Here is a 17,729-nt window from a genome sequence, read left to right on the forward strand (position 1 = left end):
GTCTTTAGGACAAACTGCATTATTCAGCAGGGCTGGAGTGATCACTGCCAGCTTATTCAAACTTAAATAAATTGACAGCAGAGCAACGCGCTGCCAACAACTGGAGCCTCAGGATGAGCGATGACAAATTGAAGCGTCGCTTCCTTTCACGCCAGCTGGTATCTGTCACACCGAATGACACACGGTGTCAATATTGTACCAGGCGGCGATAAAAAGGTGAGATGCAACAGTCCAAAAGCCAAACACCGGCTCCCCTGAATGGCTGTGCTGTTGAGCTTCATATGTACAGGCAGGCAGCGCGAACACAAAGAACGTGCAAAGAAGGATGAGCTCCTCTCTGGGACGGCTGTCAACACTTCTGATTTCTCTCCGGAGTACTTTTGATTTGCCGATCTCAGAGAGGACAAGTAGAGCTTTTTTAGCTTCCTATAACCGTGTCTGACAGCCTGAAACACACAGCTCTCCTGTTATCACACTACACATCTCCAGCTTAAGGTGATTAGAAATATTACTTCTTCTGATCTTTGCTGACAGACTAATTTTGGGCAGAACTCATCTCATCATGACTGAGCTGACAAAATGTCTCCCGGTGTTCAAAAGCGTCCTACAGAACACATTTAGGGTCTGATTGACGAAGAACGATCCACACACACACATTTAGCTGCAAATATTTGCACATCATTTGCCACCATTATCTGTTCCATCCCAAATTCTGCATTTGCGTTCGTCTATTTTTTGTTTTTGTTTTTTTTTTTTACTTTAATTGCATTTTGTTTCAGGCAGATAAATGAAAATAGCATTCCTTAAAGTTTTAAACAAAGATCTTGATCTTTTATTTATGACTTTGTTCATGCGATCTGTTAGTGCTCATAGTATATGTTGTGAACAACTCTCAGCTACTACCACACCAAATGGTAGCTCAATATTCATAAAGACTGGTAAGTTATAACCATTTTTGTGTTGGCTAAGGTTGATTAGCTGTAGTGGCCATCCTGATTTAAGCTGCCTCAAATGGTTAGTCAGTTGTAGAGGTGCAGCTAGTGATTAATTTCTGCAAGTTTCATTCAATTCTGTCTGGTGGTTCAAGAGATATTTTGCAAACAGACAGACAAGATTGGCTCTAGTAGTTATTAGTAAAAAGGTTAAACAAAAATTTAACAAGATCTCTTCCCATTTAGAGTCTGCATTGGGCATAGGTCTCACCCACAACCACACCAAATTTTATCTCAATATGTGAACAACTCAGTGAATTATATATTTTTGTGTTTTCTGAACTCAGTTAGCTGTGGCAGCCAAATCAAATTGTACAGACTCCAAATGATAATCAGTTGTAGATGTACATTCATTGATTTCTTGCTGAGCGTTTCATTAAAATCCATCAGGTGGCTCATGAGATGTTTTGCTAACAGACAGAGAATAAAACAAAAACACATACAAGCACACAGACAGAGAAAAAAATACTTTTGCCTTTCAGCAGTGGATGGTAAATATTACACTCTCTTTGTTTCTGAAGGACACCATCACAGTCTGGTGATGGGGATGTCTCACCTTATGCAAATTCCATATGGATATTCTCAGTCTTCCTTATTTGTCTTTCCTCAGAAAGGTGCTATTTGCTTTTGCCGACACCGATGAAACGAAACCCGCACGGGTCAGAGCACGGTCATGACATGGAGGTGAGAAAAAAATGAGTAAAGAAAGGAGGCCCTCCAGGCGACGCGGCCCCTCCGTGTTCTCCTGATGAGCTGGGTGAGCAGCTCAGTCAGTCTGCCGGCACCAATCAGGCCAGCCCCACGGAGCTCTCAGCGTGGTTTCCAGCCTGCTCATTACCAGCTCAGGACACGGCCGCTGGAGCCGCCGGCCGCCGGAGTGTGACTTACCTTCGGCTCGCGTGGTGAACGGCAGATCTCCGGGTCGCTTGGTCGTGAACTGGCCCCCGAGAGAGGTCATTAGAAAGCACAGGCTGAAGAAGCCGACCCCGGCTACAAAGATCCTGCAGGAGAGGAGGGGGAGGTTGGTTACAAAAGGGCCAGATTACGAGGTGTCTGTGGGAAGCACAATGAGACCAAATGAAAATGATAAAACGGGGAAAGGGGGTCGTCATTTCACAGTGGGAAAAGGTCAACAGAGATCATGTCTCGCTCTAAATAGGCCCACCAGGACACGACTTGGTATTTTACCAACCAAGCGACGGGGAACTCGCCGGACCGTTTCATTTCACATGAATCATTACAGCGGTGGCTTTTTCCGCATCACACTGTGCTCAGTGGGCGAGCACCTAAAAGAAAAGCATTCGACCGCAGGCGAGCGCTCTGTGTTCTGGTTAAAGAAGCGAACCGACTGCAGATACTCCTCCAGTGCTTTGGACTGACTTTGCTCGGACTGACTCATCTGATCGCTCCGCCAGTCGTGCTGAGAAAATGTTTGGAAACGATCCGTTTGGTTTTTTGTTGTTGTTTTTTACAGAGCAGAGCTGTAGGATAGATTGTCACCCTTTGGTGACAGACCTGATTCTTTAATCTTTTTATTTTTTTTATTATTTGGAGCCAGAGAGGCAGCAGTCACTCAGCTGGAGCCTTCAAATAATAGGACCGTGTTGAAGATACGTGATAAGCTGCTGGCTGCTAAAGGAAGCGTGCTCACGTTGCTGATTGTACAGAAAGTCTCTTTAATGGAGAGTTTAGGTCTGTGGGAGCGGTAAAGTTATGAAAATGTATCGTCTTACCTGTTGTTTGACTTTAATTCCAAAACAATTTGCAGGCAGATCAGTTCAGCGCCTGAATTTTTTTTACTTTGAAGCCATGATGTTGTGATGGAAATTCTGAAATTGATGGAGTTTTTGCAGACTGGTGAACCAGAGATTCAGCTGCTCTTAATTTTTTTTCTTTACACCCAGTCTTCATACTGACCTGCTGCCAACTAACCTAATTAGTCACAAAATTCTCCTCCAGATCTTTATTTATACCACTTACCTCTACAACCTTTTGTTTCCCCTGTCCCAACTTTCTCAAAATCTGTTATTTCCATCAAATTCAACATTACCTTTTTTCCTAATAATGGTACAATTTCTTAGTTTCAGCGTTCGGTATGTTTACTCTGTTACATCGCGAACAGAATATGGGATTGTGAGATCTGCAAATCATTGTTTGCTGTGAATTCAATAGAGTTTATTTTAAGCGTAGCGGCGAGCCAATAGTCCAAGCGAGGCTCGTCTCCCAGCAGCTTCTATCCCTAACCCTAAGAGACGCCCTGTGTTCGAGCAAATAACCGAAGGATTTCATGGGAGTAACCGTGTAATGCAAAACTTTGGCTCATTAACTCACGGCGGGTGATGTGTGGAGCACAGCTCTTCATCAGACAGAGCTGCTAATAGAAAACACAGCAGTGTCTTCAGTGTGCAGCCAGACTGTAGGGTGCTGTGCCGATGTAAACACGTACACAACCTTTGCTCCGGCATTTTTTATATTTATTAGCCCTCGCTTCATGACAACTCCCTGCACGGCTGCAGCTAGGAGTTTTCCTTTACATCCTATTTCTCTACATAATGAAATTTATTTAGAAAAAAACGCATATTTCTCCACAAATTGCCTGGTTGTCGCCTGTAGTCTGAACTGGGCAGATGGTTGACGTGACTGCTGTCGTACGATTTAAGATTTGTCTGATGAGGAGATGTGCATAAAATATATGTAAATATATGAGGCACAAATGAAGCCCCGCAGAGAGCAGGCCCTTTTTATGTCTTTGCCACACGATGTAAAAGTGCGTAGAATGGCGTTTTGCATGAATCGCTGTGAGGCTGGAGTTGTTTTAAGACGGCAGCAAATCCTGGCCAACTCCACATGAATCAGAGGTCATAGGTCAGCTCTGCTACTAAAGTCCACGCAAAAAGAAGTTTGTGTTAGCACTCTTGTTGATTTCTTAGCTACTGTTTCACACAAACCGGTAGCAAAGATGTGTGAGAGTAATCAAAGCGCAGACACGTGGAGGTGAAAAATATCGACAATGTTGTAAACTCTGACGCCGCTGGCTCTGAGTGGTCGTTTGGCTTGACGGCCTTCGCGTCTTTGGGGTATATTTCTTGTTCATTTGTAGATTTTGTTAAATGCCGTGGCGGCCTTGGTGCCGTCCTAAAGTTTTCTCCCAGACTGCAGCGACTCAGGCGTTCAGCTCTCCGGGCTGTTGTTCATTCGTAGAGCCAGGAGGTGTTTTGCACCAAAATGTCTGCATTTTTAGAATGTATGTTTCAAATTTTACAAAGGGGTGCAATATTTACAAATTCATCAATATTTCTGAATAGCTTGAATATCTACTGGCTCTGTCTGATGGTTCTTTGGTGACTCCACTACTAGTTGCGATCAATCATTGGCATGAAATACATATCAGGGAATAAACAAGAGCGCTAATATTTACTGCTTTTCTCAAAACATCATTGTGCTTATCTGCAGCTGAGCTGAACTGACCTCTGACCCCACCCTCGTTCACAAAGCTGTCTACAGCAGGTAGGATATTTATTGTTCAAATGATCTGAAGCACTGCTCCACTAAACGTGGGATTCCAACAGAGGGATTAAGTTCAATCAGGTGTAAAAACTGAAGCTGAACTGCGTGGATTGGATCTCGTTGCTACAGTATGCAAAGCTGCACGTCCGGAGAAGTTTGGCTCATTTCGTGGAGCACTTTTAATGACACGTCTGTTTACTTGGCTCTCTCTGTTTGAGCTGCTGAGGCCACTGGAGCTGAGTAAGCAAACCTTAATTGTGGCTCAGCTCGCACCCTGTTGTGCCAATTAATTCAAAACGGACTGAACTTGCAGAATTAGTTGAAAACCAAAGGGGGCTGGGGAGGGTGAGGGGATCAATTCTGCTTTTTAATGCACTGTAAGGACATGGAGATTACAGCCACACTGGCATGGTTATCCTAATTAATTAATTAGCAGTTAATTAACGCATGATGTTATTACAGCTTTCTTCCTGAGAGCTGTCATGCAAGGATCTGAAAGTAAGTTTGATGTCATTTTCGGTGATAATGATGATGATGATGGTAATGAGAATGAGCGCTCTCACCTGAATGGTTTGAAAGTGACGGGGCATCTCCTCACCATGGTGGAAAGCTCGCCGGCGGCTGCGGTCATTTTCCGGGCGCAAACAGAGCGTCGGGTCCGACTAACATGTCGCCTCCCGGCGCGTCAGGTCGCGTGGGGAGCATGAGACGAAGGCTCCCGAGGACGGACTGGTTCAGAAACGCGCAACTTCGAGATCTGGACGCAGCTGCGCGGAGAAACTCCTGCAGACTGCAGGTGGAGAAATCCCCACCACCACCTCCCTCACCACCACCACACACCTGACGCACCAGGAGCAGGATTAAATGCTGCGTCCTGGCCTGTAATAAGTTGGGAATGAGCCTCTTGAATGTGGGGGCTCCTGCGCGCAGTGGACCCAGCCTGCCGAGTTCCGCGGCTCCTCGCGGCTCTGAGACTTTCCTCTCATCAGGGGAAGAAAGAGCGCCATCTAATGATCCGTTCAGGCCGACTCCTTTAGGTTTCAGTCGGACGCGAACGCGCCACGGCATGATTACAGCTTCCTTCCTCGAAGGAATGCGTGTCGCCCGCCAAAATTGGAGAATACAAGATCATCTTGTGTTGACAAACAACAGAGTTGAATTAGTTTTGGTCCAAACTCGGAAACATCACTGTGCTCAATCCCATGGGATTGCGCTCAGAGTATGATTCATAGCCACTACCACACCAAGTCTCAGCGCAGTATCTGTAAAGCTGGACGCGTTACAGCCACTTCGGTGTTCGCTAACATCTATTAGTTGTGGCGGCCATCTTGAATCGGACAGACACCAAAGATAAATCAGTTGCAGATTTAAGTCTAGTGGCTCCTTTCTGAGAGTTTTAATAAGATACGTCCAGGGCCTCGTGAGATATTTTGCTAACAGACAAACGGATTTAACTCCAACAGTGAATGTCAGAGCTTTAATGACTCTCAGCCACTACCTTGCGCAATTTTAGCTCAGTATTCGTAAATTTGGCTACATTGCAGTAATTTCTGTGTTGCTAAGATTGCCTAGCTGTGGCGGCCATCTTGAATTAACTTGATTCCAAAAGTTAATCAGTTGTATTTGTATATTCAGTTGTTACTTTCTGAGCATTTTAGGAAAATCCGCCCAGTGGTTCATTAAATATTTTGCTAACAGACAGACACAGACACAAGCAAAAACATTATGGCCCTTTTGCTCTCAGGGGCGGGCGATAATAAGGATGAATAAACCTCACAGCTGATGTTAAGAGTTAAGTCTCTGAAGTAGTCTCATTATTTGAGAGACGTGTATTTCAGCGTAAAGGTTTATACACAGCATTTGTTGTTGCCTTGCACAAGCAAGATATTTTATTTGACGCACACATGCTGAGTAGCATCAACTTACTTTATTTTATGGACTTTTCTTTTTGAATGTCTGTCAGTTTGATTTATTTGCGTCCATTTTTAAGTCTTCACGCTCGGATGGCATTCACCATGCGTCTTTCTTTTCATGCTAACCAAAATAATCTTAAATTGTTTGACTTTGAAATAAAAGGCTTTGGTTGATATTTCTGCCCGAGTCACTGAGCAGGAAGGCTAAATGGAAACATCAAATGTTAAACAGCACATGTTTATGTGCGTTTGACATAAACAATGCCCAAATTGAAGCCCCACAAGCAGCAATCTGTTATTGGTGAACAGAATAACGTTTTATCTTCACTTAATTTGCCATTAAAGGAAAAAGCCGTGGGACATTTACACTCTTAGGAGTAAGTTATGTTGAGGTTCTGCACCAGATTTTGTGTCGTTGATTATAAATAAACTGTCAGAATAATAAAGTTTTAGGATGGCAGGAAATTGGTCAAATAAAATGCTGCAAAATTGACAACATCTCCTTTGTTTCTGGGTTGGTTTGAAATTAAAAATGACAAAGTATATTTTTTTGCTTCATGTGTTGTTTTCATCCTTCAGTAAATTACAGGTAGGACGGGTTTGGCCCGCGGGCCACCAGTTGTTGACCGTATTTAAGCTGTAGTTTTGTTATTATGGGACAACAGTGATGGATCCCGAGGACGCCGTCCTCCTGGGCGCCCATAGGAGCGAAAGTGGCAGGTGTGTCCTTTCAGCGAGCAGAGCCCTGAAAGGCGCCGAGCGAAAAAGAGGAAGACTAATATTCACTTCCTGTGAGGAACAAGAGGCCGCGGTGAGAGGCTCTCACAGGTTAATGTGCTCCTAATGGAGGCTGACCACTGAAGCAGGTGCTGCTGAACACTGCAGTTCCAAGAAAAGGAGGGGGAAATGGTCGATAATGAAGATATTACACTCAGAATGAATGAGGCGAAGCCTGAAAGTGATGATCATACGTCTATTGTCTTCACCAAATAAAAAGAAGAAATAAAACATAAAGGTCAACCTTAGCGCCCAAAAGGGCTGGAACATGAAACAATAAGTTGGCAAGAAGCTGTATTGAATCCAAATATTAATAAAGAAGTGTCATTATAACTTGATTCAACTTAAAGCTGTGTTGATCTGAGTTGAGGAGGATCAGCACAGCGGACAGCTCCGGCTCAGACGCTACGCAACAGCGACATCTAGCGGACAGTGAACGCAACACACGAGGAGGATGTGGGGGGGGAACAAACGCACAGGGGGTTGCGTTTGTGGCATTTTTAGTTCAATTATTAGCTTTTAAGACGTTAGGACTCCTTCAGTTAGTTAATATTAGACATTTTATTTATTAAATAAGGTAACGACTTCAGGGATGAATAAGGATATAGATTACACAAACAATAGATTAAATAAATAAATAAATAAATAAATAAGACAAAAAATAAAGGTTTCTTTGGCTCTCTCTTCCTTTTAATTTTCATTGCTGCCATTTTTACTTGGCTATTTGGATGAAGATGCGTGGGGGAGGGGAGACACACACACACACATGCTGAAGTTTTAAATAAAAGAGAAATTAAAATAAAAAATCAAATCAACTTAGGAGCTCTGGCCAGCACTGACAGCTGCTTCTTCCGTCACCATGGCAACTGCATGGACTGCATAGGCTCTCTCTTTTTTTATGTGTGTTACTTTAGTTGACAAAGTTTCTGTTCGTACTGACCTGCTGTTCCTGCCTTCATCTGAAAAGACTGTTTTTAATCACATAATAACCTTGACATCTTTAAGAAGAATTAATTTGCTTCAGATTTACACTTTTTCTTTTTTTTGGGGGGGGGGGTCTTTGTTGAGGTTTGATTTGCTTTTCCTGGTGTTTGAGTTTCCTGTGAATCCCTGTTTTTCAGCTCCTCGTCAGTTTTCTGTCACCTGTTGAGGTTTTGGTATTTTTTAATGTTTGGAGTCATCCTTACCTGCTTCCCTTCCCATCTCCTCTGCCTCTCAGCGCCTGCTGTTCATCTGCTTGTTAACCCGCCTGTTCTTACGAACAGATCAGCTCTCCCTGTGAGTTTTAGGCTCTGTGGTCTCACTGTGTTCTCTGAGTTGTAGTCGTTCTTAGTTCCTGTTAATAAAGTTGGTTTGAAATGCGTCTGGTGTTTCTCCCTCCCCCCATCAAGCACCAAGCGGGACACTAAATCACACCTAGGGACAATTTTAGAGTAATCAATTAACCTAACATGCATGTTTTTGGTCTGTGGGAGGAAACCGGAGTACCTGGAGTAAATCGACTATTATAGTTGAAATTTTAATTTTCTTTCTATTTTTACGTCCCTCCCTCACTCTCATGTCTTTGTTTTCTTTGAGTTTTTGTTGTCGCTGTTGATCCGTTCAGAAATATTCCTTTCTTCCCCTCCAAACCTTTAGCAGATTTCTTCTCTTTTTTCCACTTTTAATCTAATCATCAGTGTTAGTTTCTCCTCTGACATCTAATTCTATATCTCTTCGTATTTTCACTGCTTGTTTTTTTTTCTGGTTTTCTTTATGCACAGTCTTGTTGTTTTTTTGTTTGTTTTTTTCTAACCAGAACACCCAACCCTGCACTAAAGGTTGAAAACAAACGAATGAGAGTAAAATCAAAAAGCTGAGCTTTAAAGAATGAACTAAATTAATTTCTACTAAATACTGAGCTTATTGCTTACTTACCATTTACTTAGCCAGTGTTGTTTAAAAAAAGGCTTAAACCTAAAATTATGTTGGGACATAGTGATGGCCCTGGGATTTGTAGCACATCTGTGTCAAAATGTTTCTCAAACATGATCATGAGACGAGCCTGGAAAGGTTTATTGGATGAGTTTGAACTCCATCTATCAAGTTTATAAGCAATCTGAAGTAGAGTTAGAGCTTAAAGAAAGGAAGGAAAGAGATGATGTTCTACCTGTAATTAATGTTTCTATAAGATTTGTGCAACAAACTAAAACATTTTTAAGTGTGCAGACAATAAAACAGCAGATAAATCTGTACAAACGTGTGTTTAGATTTCCAGGTATGACTCACGAATGAAACTCCAAACAAACCAGGATTACCCAGAGGAACAAATATGAGGTCCGTGGGATTTAATGCCCTTCATGTTGTTGCAGGATGTAGACGTTTAAATAGGTTGCAGGCTTTCTTCTCTTTTTCTGTGCTCCAACGTGAGCCCCACTCAGGCATTTTATTGTTTTGGCAAAAGAAGTAAATGATCGGCTCCTCCTCTACTTCCACCCAGTCATTCTGTGCTGCTGCATCTGAAACACCTGCAAGAGCTTCTGTCTGTGTGTTTTACATCACACATTCATCTATTTTTACATCACACATTCATCTATTTTTACATCACACATTCATCTATTTTTACATCACACATTTGTCTATTTTTACATCATATATTTGTCTATTTTTACATCACACCATCTATATCAGCCTGTCATGTGTTTAATGCGCCTGTGTGCAATCCCTCTTTTATCCACCAGGTGTCCTCAGAGTGCAGACCTGTGGGTTTAGTTGGGATTTAACACTTATCACCTGCAGATTGCCTGTGTGCGTGTGTGCTGGGGCGTGTGCACGTGTGTGTGTTAACTTTTGGAGTCAGCCCGACGGAAGATGGCCGCCACAGCTAAATAACCTTAGCAAACACAAAAACGGCTCTGACTAAAGTTACAGACACTAAGCTAAAACTTGGTGTGGTAGTAGCTGAGCGTCATTCCCAAATCAAAGCACTAACAGACTGTGCCATATTGTGTACAAGCTAGCCTAGCTTCATTTTTCAAATTTGAGCAGAAAAACTTAGAAATCCATTGTTTTTCAAGTTAAGATTACCCCTTTAGCATTAAGGGCGGCGGGGCGGAGGATATGCATTCCTCCATGGATCACCTGTACATCCGGATTTATTTTCCTTTTCTTTAGAGAACAGCGTCTGGTGAGGGAGATGTACACGTCTGACCTGTTCTGTGTTTCTGTCTTCACCTGCAGCAGCGTGAGAAGATGAAGGGGAGGATCCTGATGACCCTTCCTGGCGGCGTGTTGTGCTTTTCCTGGACAGCTGTATACGCTGAGGTGCAACGAACAAACCTTACCTACAGATGTGGCTCTCTGGAAGCACACCTGCAGCCTTGGCAGAGTCCCCCGCTCCAGCCTGTTGCCTCTTCGTCCTGCCCGCTCTTGTCGGATCCCATTCTGTCGTTGCGACCTGTATTTTCACAAGAAGTAAACAGCGTAGAGAGTTCACCGCTCGCTTCCTTGGGCGGCCTTCCGAACAATGAAGATAACAATCAAAAGAATTCCCGGCGTGATCGATGTGTGAAGACATTTCATGGTTTTGATGCTGTTTACCAGATGAAACTTAGCTGCGGGGATTTCTGGCAGCTGCTCTTAAGCTCATAAACAGCCGTGGTTCCATTATCTTAAGAGATTTATATGTAGTTTTAAAAAAATCTCTGGCTCTGTGATTTACACAGATAACGTTTGAGTTCACAAAGACGATGCATAGTTTTACAAAGACAGATGCTTTCTTAGTAACAGAAGTAAACTATGTGTCTTCAGTTCTATGTCTTACAGGACAAAATCAAGGCGGGGTTTGAAAAATGTATTTTCCTGATTTTCAATTTAAGCTTTATTTAAATGGGCGTCTTTTCTCTCAGTCTCAGTATAACTCCATGTAATGACTCGCTGTAAATTAAAGAGGGTTTTATTTTTGTCAAACCCTGAAAAAATAACATTATGTGCACTCTCACGCGTTATCACATGAGGTCACGCTTAGAGTAGACGTTGGAGATGACTCTCAGCTACAACCACATTTAACTTTAGCTCAGTATATGTAAGAGTGACCGAGTTACAGACGATTCTGTGTTGGGTAAAATCACTTAGCTGTCGCAGCCATCTTGATTTGGATTGATAGCCATCTTGAATTGGGGTGCCTTCAAAAGCTAATGCGTTTTAGACACACACCCAGTGATTTATTTCTGAAAGTTCCATTAAAATCTGCCCACTGTTTCATGAGATATTTTGCTAACAGACAGACACGGGTGACTTCAATAGCATTTTAGCCCAAAAAGATTTCCCACTCATCTTATGCTCATCTTAAACCAGTTGGAAAAGAGTGGAAATCTTAATGACAACCCGTCAAACTGTAACTGTCATCGTTTCTCAGCCAAACATGACAGGGTTAGCTAAGGTAACAGTGTATATATATATATATATATATATATATATATACTGACTATATATTTTTTCACATGATTAATTTGACTCGTATTAAATGTGTAATGGACATTTGTTTCTGGTTGGAGTAAGATGTCTGAACAGCTCCAAAAAGATTCAGACGCTGCCATGTTTGATGTTTGAATAAAAAAATAATAACTTAAAAAACAAGGCCTGTTTTTAACAAAACGGGGAAAATCCCTTTCTCTGTTGCTGTCAGATGCGGTTCAAAGTAAAACCAGTAAGTTTGCAGGGAGAACTGAAAACTCATCTGTAAATCTCATGCATGTTTCCCTCAGTTTGTTGCCTTTTCGCTAAGTCTGCTGGAAACCAAACTTTCCCTCCGCTGCAGTTTCCCGTCCATTCCAGGACAAGTCCGCTCATGTTCGGGTTGTTACTTTCAGACCTGCAGGTTCTTTAAAAAAGGCAGAGCAGGAGTCACTGGAGACGCTCCCTTTTAGGATGGTCTCTTGTGCTCTGCTGCCTTGACTCAGCTTGATTTAAACACACGCAAAAGAAAAGAAGTTAGTTGTGCACAGTGTCACGGTAGGTACAAAAACGCAGCTTGTTTTGCTCGGTGTGCAACTTTTTTCTGGTTTATATAACGCGTCCAATCTGAATATAAATGCAGATTAGAGCAATGAGACCCTGCAGTGCTGCCAGGATGCATCGTGGCTTTATCTGGGGTTTGATTCTCTGCTTCTGCTTAGCAGCGCGTGTCACAGGTGAGTTTAATGTGGGTTTGGTTCCTCTTGTTGTGCATTTGTAACTTAAAATCTGCAGAGAAACAGATAATTACCAGCTGTTTGGTTTTATTTGCACACTTTCACGGGATGAAATCAGGCCAATGATTGCAACAAAGTCACGAAGACTTGCCTTTTTTAGACGCATATCGTGCCCTTGCTTTTGTAATTATGGCAGAGAATCTCCACTGGTGCCGATAATGTCAGAGCAGTGGTAGATTAAATCAGAATGATCAAATTTGACGTTTAAACGTTCTCAAGAAACAGGCGACAAACCAGGGTCTGTATTGACCCAAACACAGAAGAATAAATCAACCTTTAACTGTGTGCGTTCCTCTAACGCAGCAGTGTTCAGTCCTGGTCCTGGAGGGCCGCTATCCTGCATGTTTTAAGTGCTTCTCTGTTTTGACACGCCTAATTTGAATGACTGAGTGATTCCCAGGCTTCTGCGGAACTCAAAGACATTCTGAGGAGCAGGGTTAGTAAAAAAAAAACAACGCATCCTTTTAAACGCATACAAGTTTGTAATTTTATGTCAACTCCTTCGCAAATCGGACCTGCCTGTGAGTGTTTTTAAGAGTTGGCAGCATACATACAGAAGCAGCTGCCCTGATCTCTCCGACTGTTAGCAGCCATATGACTTATATTCACTCTGAACCAAACGCTGACATGACCTCTGCGCTGAATGAGATCATTCACCAGAGCGTAAGACCATCGATCCAACAGATACAGACACAGACTGGGTCACTTATATAAGCTGAACGGTGGGAAACATGCCAGGAACGGGTCATAGGATATATTACATCTGATGTTGTCTAATCTAAGCTCCTGGAAAAGACTATAGATATATAAAGACGACCCCAATTCCAAAAAATGTTGGGAGGTTGTGTAAAATGTAAATAAAAACAAAATGCAATGATTTGCAATTCTCATAAACCCAAATTTTATTCACAGTGGAATGTCGTAAACATATCAAATGTCTAAACTTAAAAAAATAAAACTTTTTTGGTAAAAAAAAAAAGATAATTTTAAATTTGTTGGCAGTCATACGTGTCAAAAAAGCTGGGGCAGGGGGAACAAAATTCTGTAGAGAATATTTTATTCACAATGTTCCATTGTTTAAAATATGGGTTTATGAGATTTGAAAATCACTGCGTTCTGATTTTATTTACATTTCTCACAACGTTCCAACTTTAGCAGAATTTGGGTAGTTTACTGTAGATATATCCTGCTATTTAAAACCTTAAGCATATGGTAAATCTATATTTTAAAACACAAAACCACTGGTGTCAAAACAGTATATTAGGTTTATATTATTAAATCAAATATTAGTTGGCATCAATTTTTCATGCACAAATTAGGATTATTAAAGTGCCTTTCTTTTTCATTTTTATCTGATTCAAACTATTTTCATAATCACTAACCTTGATGATTTTTTTGTTTGTTTGTTTGTTTCTGATCAGGCAAGGTTGACGTGGATCTGCAGGCCAAGTCCTGGGTGTTTGCAAAGTGTGGAGAAAATGTGAACCTGACGTGTAACGCCACCTCATCGCAGCCGTGGGACAAAGACATGAAGATAAAAAAGTTTATCTGGATGTTTGGAAACAAAACGATGTGTCATTACGAGCAAAACCACACCGAGAGCGAGTTTCAGTGTGAAAGCATCCAGGACACGTTCAGCCACACGATCACTCTGACCCTGAACAATGTGATGCCAGCCGACGAGGGGAAATACCTCTGCAAGTTTCATTCAACAGAGGGAGCAAAAGATAGTGTGAGTCAGCTGAGAATACAAGGTGAGAACATGTTCAAGTGAAGGTTCAGATCTTTCAAAGTGGAGGTTCGGTGGAAAAACTCGCACTATTCCTCGAAATCCACCTTTTTCTTTTTTTTTTCCTAAAAAAACTTTCATCTTTACAGATTGTCTGGAAAACTCTGGGACCTCCAGGAACACCACGTACGCCGAGTGCTTCTTCGAAGGGGTTTACCCCAGCGGAGTGGTCCACTGGTACCAGGGAGACACGAACCTGACAACGGATGTCAGCACGCAAGAAACAAAGGACAAGAGGAATCATTTCAACATCCGGAGTTCAATAAAGCTGAAGAAAGAAAGCCTGAGCGAGCCTTACAACTGCTCTCTGTGGATCCCTTCGCTCGGCAGGTATCTCGCCACCTCCGAAGTGAACTCATCGGCGGCTTTAATCAAACTCCAGTGGGTCTGTGTTGTTGTCATGGTGCTGGTGAGTTTTGTGATGTAAGATTTTGGAAATAATGGTTGAAATGAACATGAGCCACTGAGGAAGGGGGGGATGGAGGTATGTGGGATTTATAAAATGCATCCTTCTTTATATTGTTGTATGATGGTGTAATGAGTCAAATCCTGTTTTTTTTTTCTTTTCTTTTTATTGTTTTTGCTTCAGAAACTGTAAAGGAGAAAAGACCCAAACACAGGCAGCTAGGAGGCCTGTTTGGGATGCACAGAAAACTTTAAAGTACATAAAACACAGAAGAGAACTTGCAACTGGCAAGATACGTCTAGGAATGGCTTAGAGGACACATAATATACGGAGTCCAGATGATTGCAACATTTGGAATGATTTTTATTAAACGTAATCGTCAGATTCAGAACGGGGAGTTGGGTTTGAGCAGACTCATCAAAAAGATGACACAGGAGCCCGCAACGATGTGACAAGAACTGAACAAAACAGGTGTATACAGAAATTCATGAGGGACCACAAGGGTGCTGATTACTAATGTGATGCAGGTGGTAGCCTTTGTGAGGAGCTGGAAAATGGACGACTGAGGACACCATACGGGATGTCCAGAACTAGAGCAGAACACAACTCAACTAAAGTGCCAAAACCCATAGAAAAAAATTTAAAAAAACTAATTCAAAATAATACTCAAGACCCAAACCATGAAGGTTAAACGCACAATCCTAGCTCGCCCTGTGTGCTCACTTTCATTCATGCAGTTCAAACACTTTTTGTGGAATTGGACTGCCTCTAAAATGTTTCTTGTCTCTAAAGTCCAGCACTAATGAGCATATCTGAAGACATAGGTTTGGTGTTTTACTCAAAGACACATAAAGGGGCTCAAAATCAAACGTCGCTCTCCTACACGAGCCGCGGAGCTTTATACTCTGAACTCATTGCAAACCCTCGCAACTTAATTGTGGGAGAAAAAGAAAAGAAACGTTTCTTGTCCTTTTTTGAGTTACGGCTACAATTTTGCCGTAGGAGCTCAAAGATTAATATATCAATAAATATTTTTTTTATTTGACAGGGAAAAGGGAGGACAACCACCTGGGTACCATAAAAAAAGACCATTTACACTGAAACGTTTTAAAATTAGACTCCTCCAGTGTTCCTGCTCTTTCATGTAACAGATGTTTGGGCTTCTTGCTCTGATATGAGCTGGGATCAGATCATTTCTTACAGTTAAGCAGCACAACATGGAGGACTGCGACAGAAACAAATAAAGAGTTAGGAGTCTAATTATAAGGCTTCCAGGTTTGGTGGCTTGTGTGAAAACATTTTCCTGTCAATTCGTTTTTCCTTATAATCAGGCAAAAACATTTAGAGAACAGAACAAGCTCTGTCTCGGTTTGCTGGAAAGCGAGAATTTGGACTAATCAGTGAAAAATAAATAAAACAGAAAGTACAGCAACAACGTCATGAACCAAACATTGGGATGTTACGCCGGTTTAAGTTTTATCAGACAGTGTTACGGGCTGGGAGTCATGCATGAAAGTGTAGCTTTGAGAAGTAACATTAGACCCTCAAGTTCTCATCACCATATCTTGTTTCACGTCTAAGAGCTGTTTAAGATGAGATTAGTGTCAGCTTCTTTCTTCTTAGAACACTAAAGTAAGATGATTCATTATCATGCTCAGACCTGCAGCTGGCTGTGCATTCGAGGGAAACAGAAAGTGTAAAAAAAAATTACTTCAATAAGTGAGATTGCGACTAGATCAGATACTGTTGTGCGTTTTTCCTTCATAAATAAAAAATGGACACAAAGATTGACAGCTGGCTGACTGAACAGGCTACAACTGTACCTCTACAGGACTAAATCCCACGGACCTCATATTAGTTATCTTTATGGAAGTAGTGAGGCAAAACCTTACACTCTCAGACAGATGTCTTCACAGTTAAGTCTTTTTTTATAAGCGCTGTTTCGCTTCACAAATGAGCGGAACGGAGGTGCAGAGCTACACATTATGCAGAAAATCACCAGGAAATAAAATGCGAGTGAGAGAGAAGAACTTTATGTGTTGTGGCTTATTGATGATCCAATACACCGGTTTGTTTTCATGGCGCTTCAAGACTTTTTTTATTATTCATTAGTTTGAAATAAAAACATTCTTGAGCTGATCAGATCTTTCAGTGCAGCTAACTTCATTTGGATGCTTATAGCCAGAAGATATATGAGGATATGCATGATATTAAATTGTGTTTTTGTGGCTGATGTACACCTGCAAAAGAAGTAAAATAAAAAATGATGTATTTTCACATTATATGGTTTGTATTTTTACTTGTGTGTTCTCCCACCTTTTTCATTTGAGTGATAGAAGCATGTTTGCTCAACATAAATGTAACACTTTTTTTTTTTCCATCTTTACATGAGGTGGAAATATGACAAGACTCAATCGAATGATAACAGCTGATCAGGAGCAGCTGAACCCCCCTCTCTGGGGACCATAAGGGAACAATAAATGACTGAAACGAAGCAGGTGGCGCACAGGAATTTAAAAAGGAGGGAGCAGATATAAGGAGAGACAGCAAAAAGTCCAAACTAACACTTCTTGGGCTAACTCGAACCAGGGTTCAAACAGCTTCTGTTACCAAGAAGTTCTGTTTCCAAGAAAGGCTGCATATTAATTTCTGTTTACAGAGATTATATGTCCCCAAACTAAGTGTCTGCTGTTTAAACAGGAGCGCATAAAACCTTGAGAAGTGTTTCAAAAGCTCCCTGGGGCCTAACCCTCCTCTCTGGGCTTTAAGTCGTTCAGTGGAAGAAAGGAAAAAGTGTGACTCAGCTCGTGCTGACAGCAACGCTCTGATGTATCTCCTGTCCTTGACACGTCTGTAAAAGCAGACTTCACTGACGAAACATCAGATCCACCACCGAGGAGCTCAGGGCTCATCTGAGCCATTAACAAAACTGACTCGGGCTTTCATTTAGCTCCTAATATACAACGTTTGCTGCCTGGAAAGGTTAAAAACTGATAACCAGTTTGATTAAAAAGTTTCAATCTGTTTCATATTTGCTCATATTGTCAAATAACCAATGGACTGCAGCAGATGAGTCTTCTCACTGTTTAATGCTCTTGTTAAAAGGGGGTACCA

At 41.7% G+C, this 17,729-nt stretch overlaps 2 protein-coding genes across 3 annotated transcripts in view; one reads left to right on the plus strand and one right to left on the minus strand.

Moving 5' to 3' along the window:
* Positions 1-6,043, minus strand: part of LOC108242934 (alpha-1,6-mannosylglycoprotein 6-beta-N-acetylglucosaminyltransferase B) — a 62,836-nt gene extending 56,793 nt beyond the window's left edge. Inside the window, exons 1-2 of one of the 2 annotated variants that reach the window (XM_017428095.3) lie at positions 5,063-5,130; positions 1,881-1,993 (exon numbers count right to left, since the gene is read on the minus strand). In XM_017428095.3, coding sequence (XP_017283584.1) covers positions 1,881-1,993; positions 5,063-5,130 — 181 coding nt within the window. Of the gene's footprint in view, positions 1-1,880; positions 1,994-5,062 lie in introns of both variants that reach the window. The other variant, XM_025008540.2, reaches the window with a different exon arrangement.
* Positions 6,044-12,025: 5,982 nt separating this feature from the next.
* LOC108242932 lies at positions 12,026-16,897 on the plus strand. Its single transcript, XM_017428093.3, has 4 exons — positions 12,026-12,181; positions 12,267-12,360; positions 13,842-14,174; positions 14,299-16,897. Exons 2-4 carry the CDS (start codon positions 12,276-12,278, stop codon positions 14,634-14,636), a joined length of 756 nt encoding a protein of 251 aa, XP_017283582.1. The 5' UTR covers positions 12,026-12,181; positions 12,267-12,275; the 3' UTR covers positions 14,637-16,897.
* Positions 16,898-17,729: the final 832 nt, after the last annotated feature.

Source organism: Kryptolebias marmoratus, linkage group LG12 (assembly GCF_001649575.2).
Source record: "Kryptolebias marmoratus isolate JLee-2015 linkage group LG12, ASM164957v2, whole genome shotgun sequence".
NCBI lineage: Eukaryota > Metazoa > Chordata > Actinopteri > Cyprinodontiformes > Rivulidae > Kryptolebias > Kryptolebias marmoratus.

Coding starts and splice junctions, on each gene's coding strand:
- LOC108242932 (XM_017428093.3), top strand. CDS start 12,276: ATGAGACCCTGCAGTGCTGCCAGGATGCATCGTGGCTTTATCTGGGGT. Junction 12,361..13,841: donor CTTAGCAGCGCGTGTCACAG/GTGAGTTTAATG, acceptor GTTTCTGATCAG/GCAAGGTTGACGTGGATCTG. Junction 14,175..14,298: donor GAGTCAGCTGAGAATACAAG/GTGAGAACATGT, acceptor TCATCTTTACAG/ATTGTCTGGAAAACTCTGGG.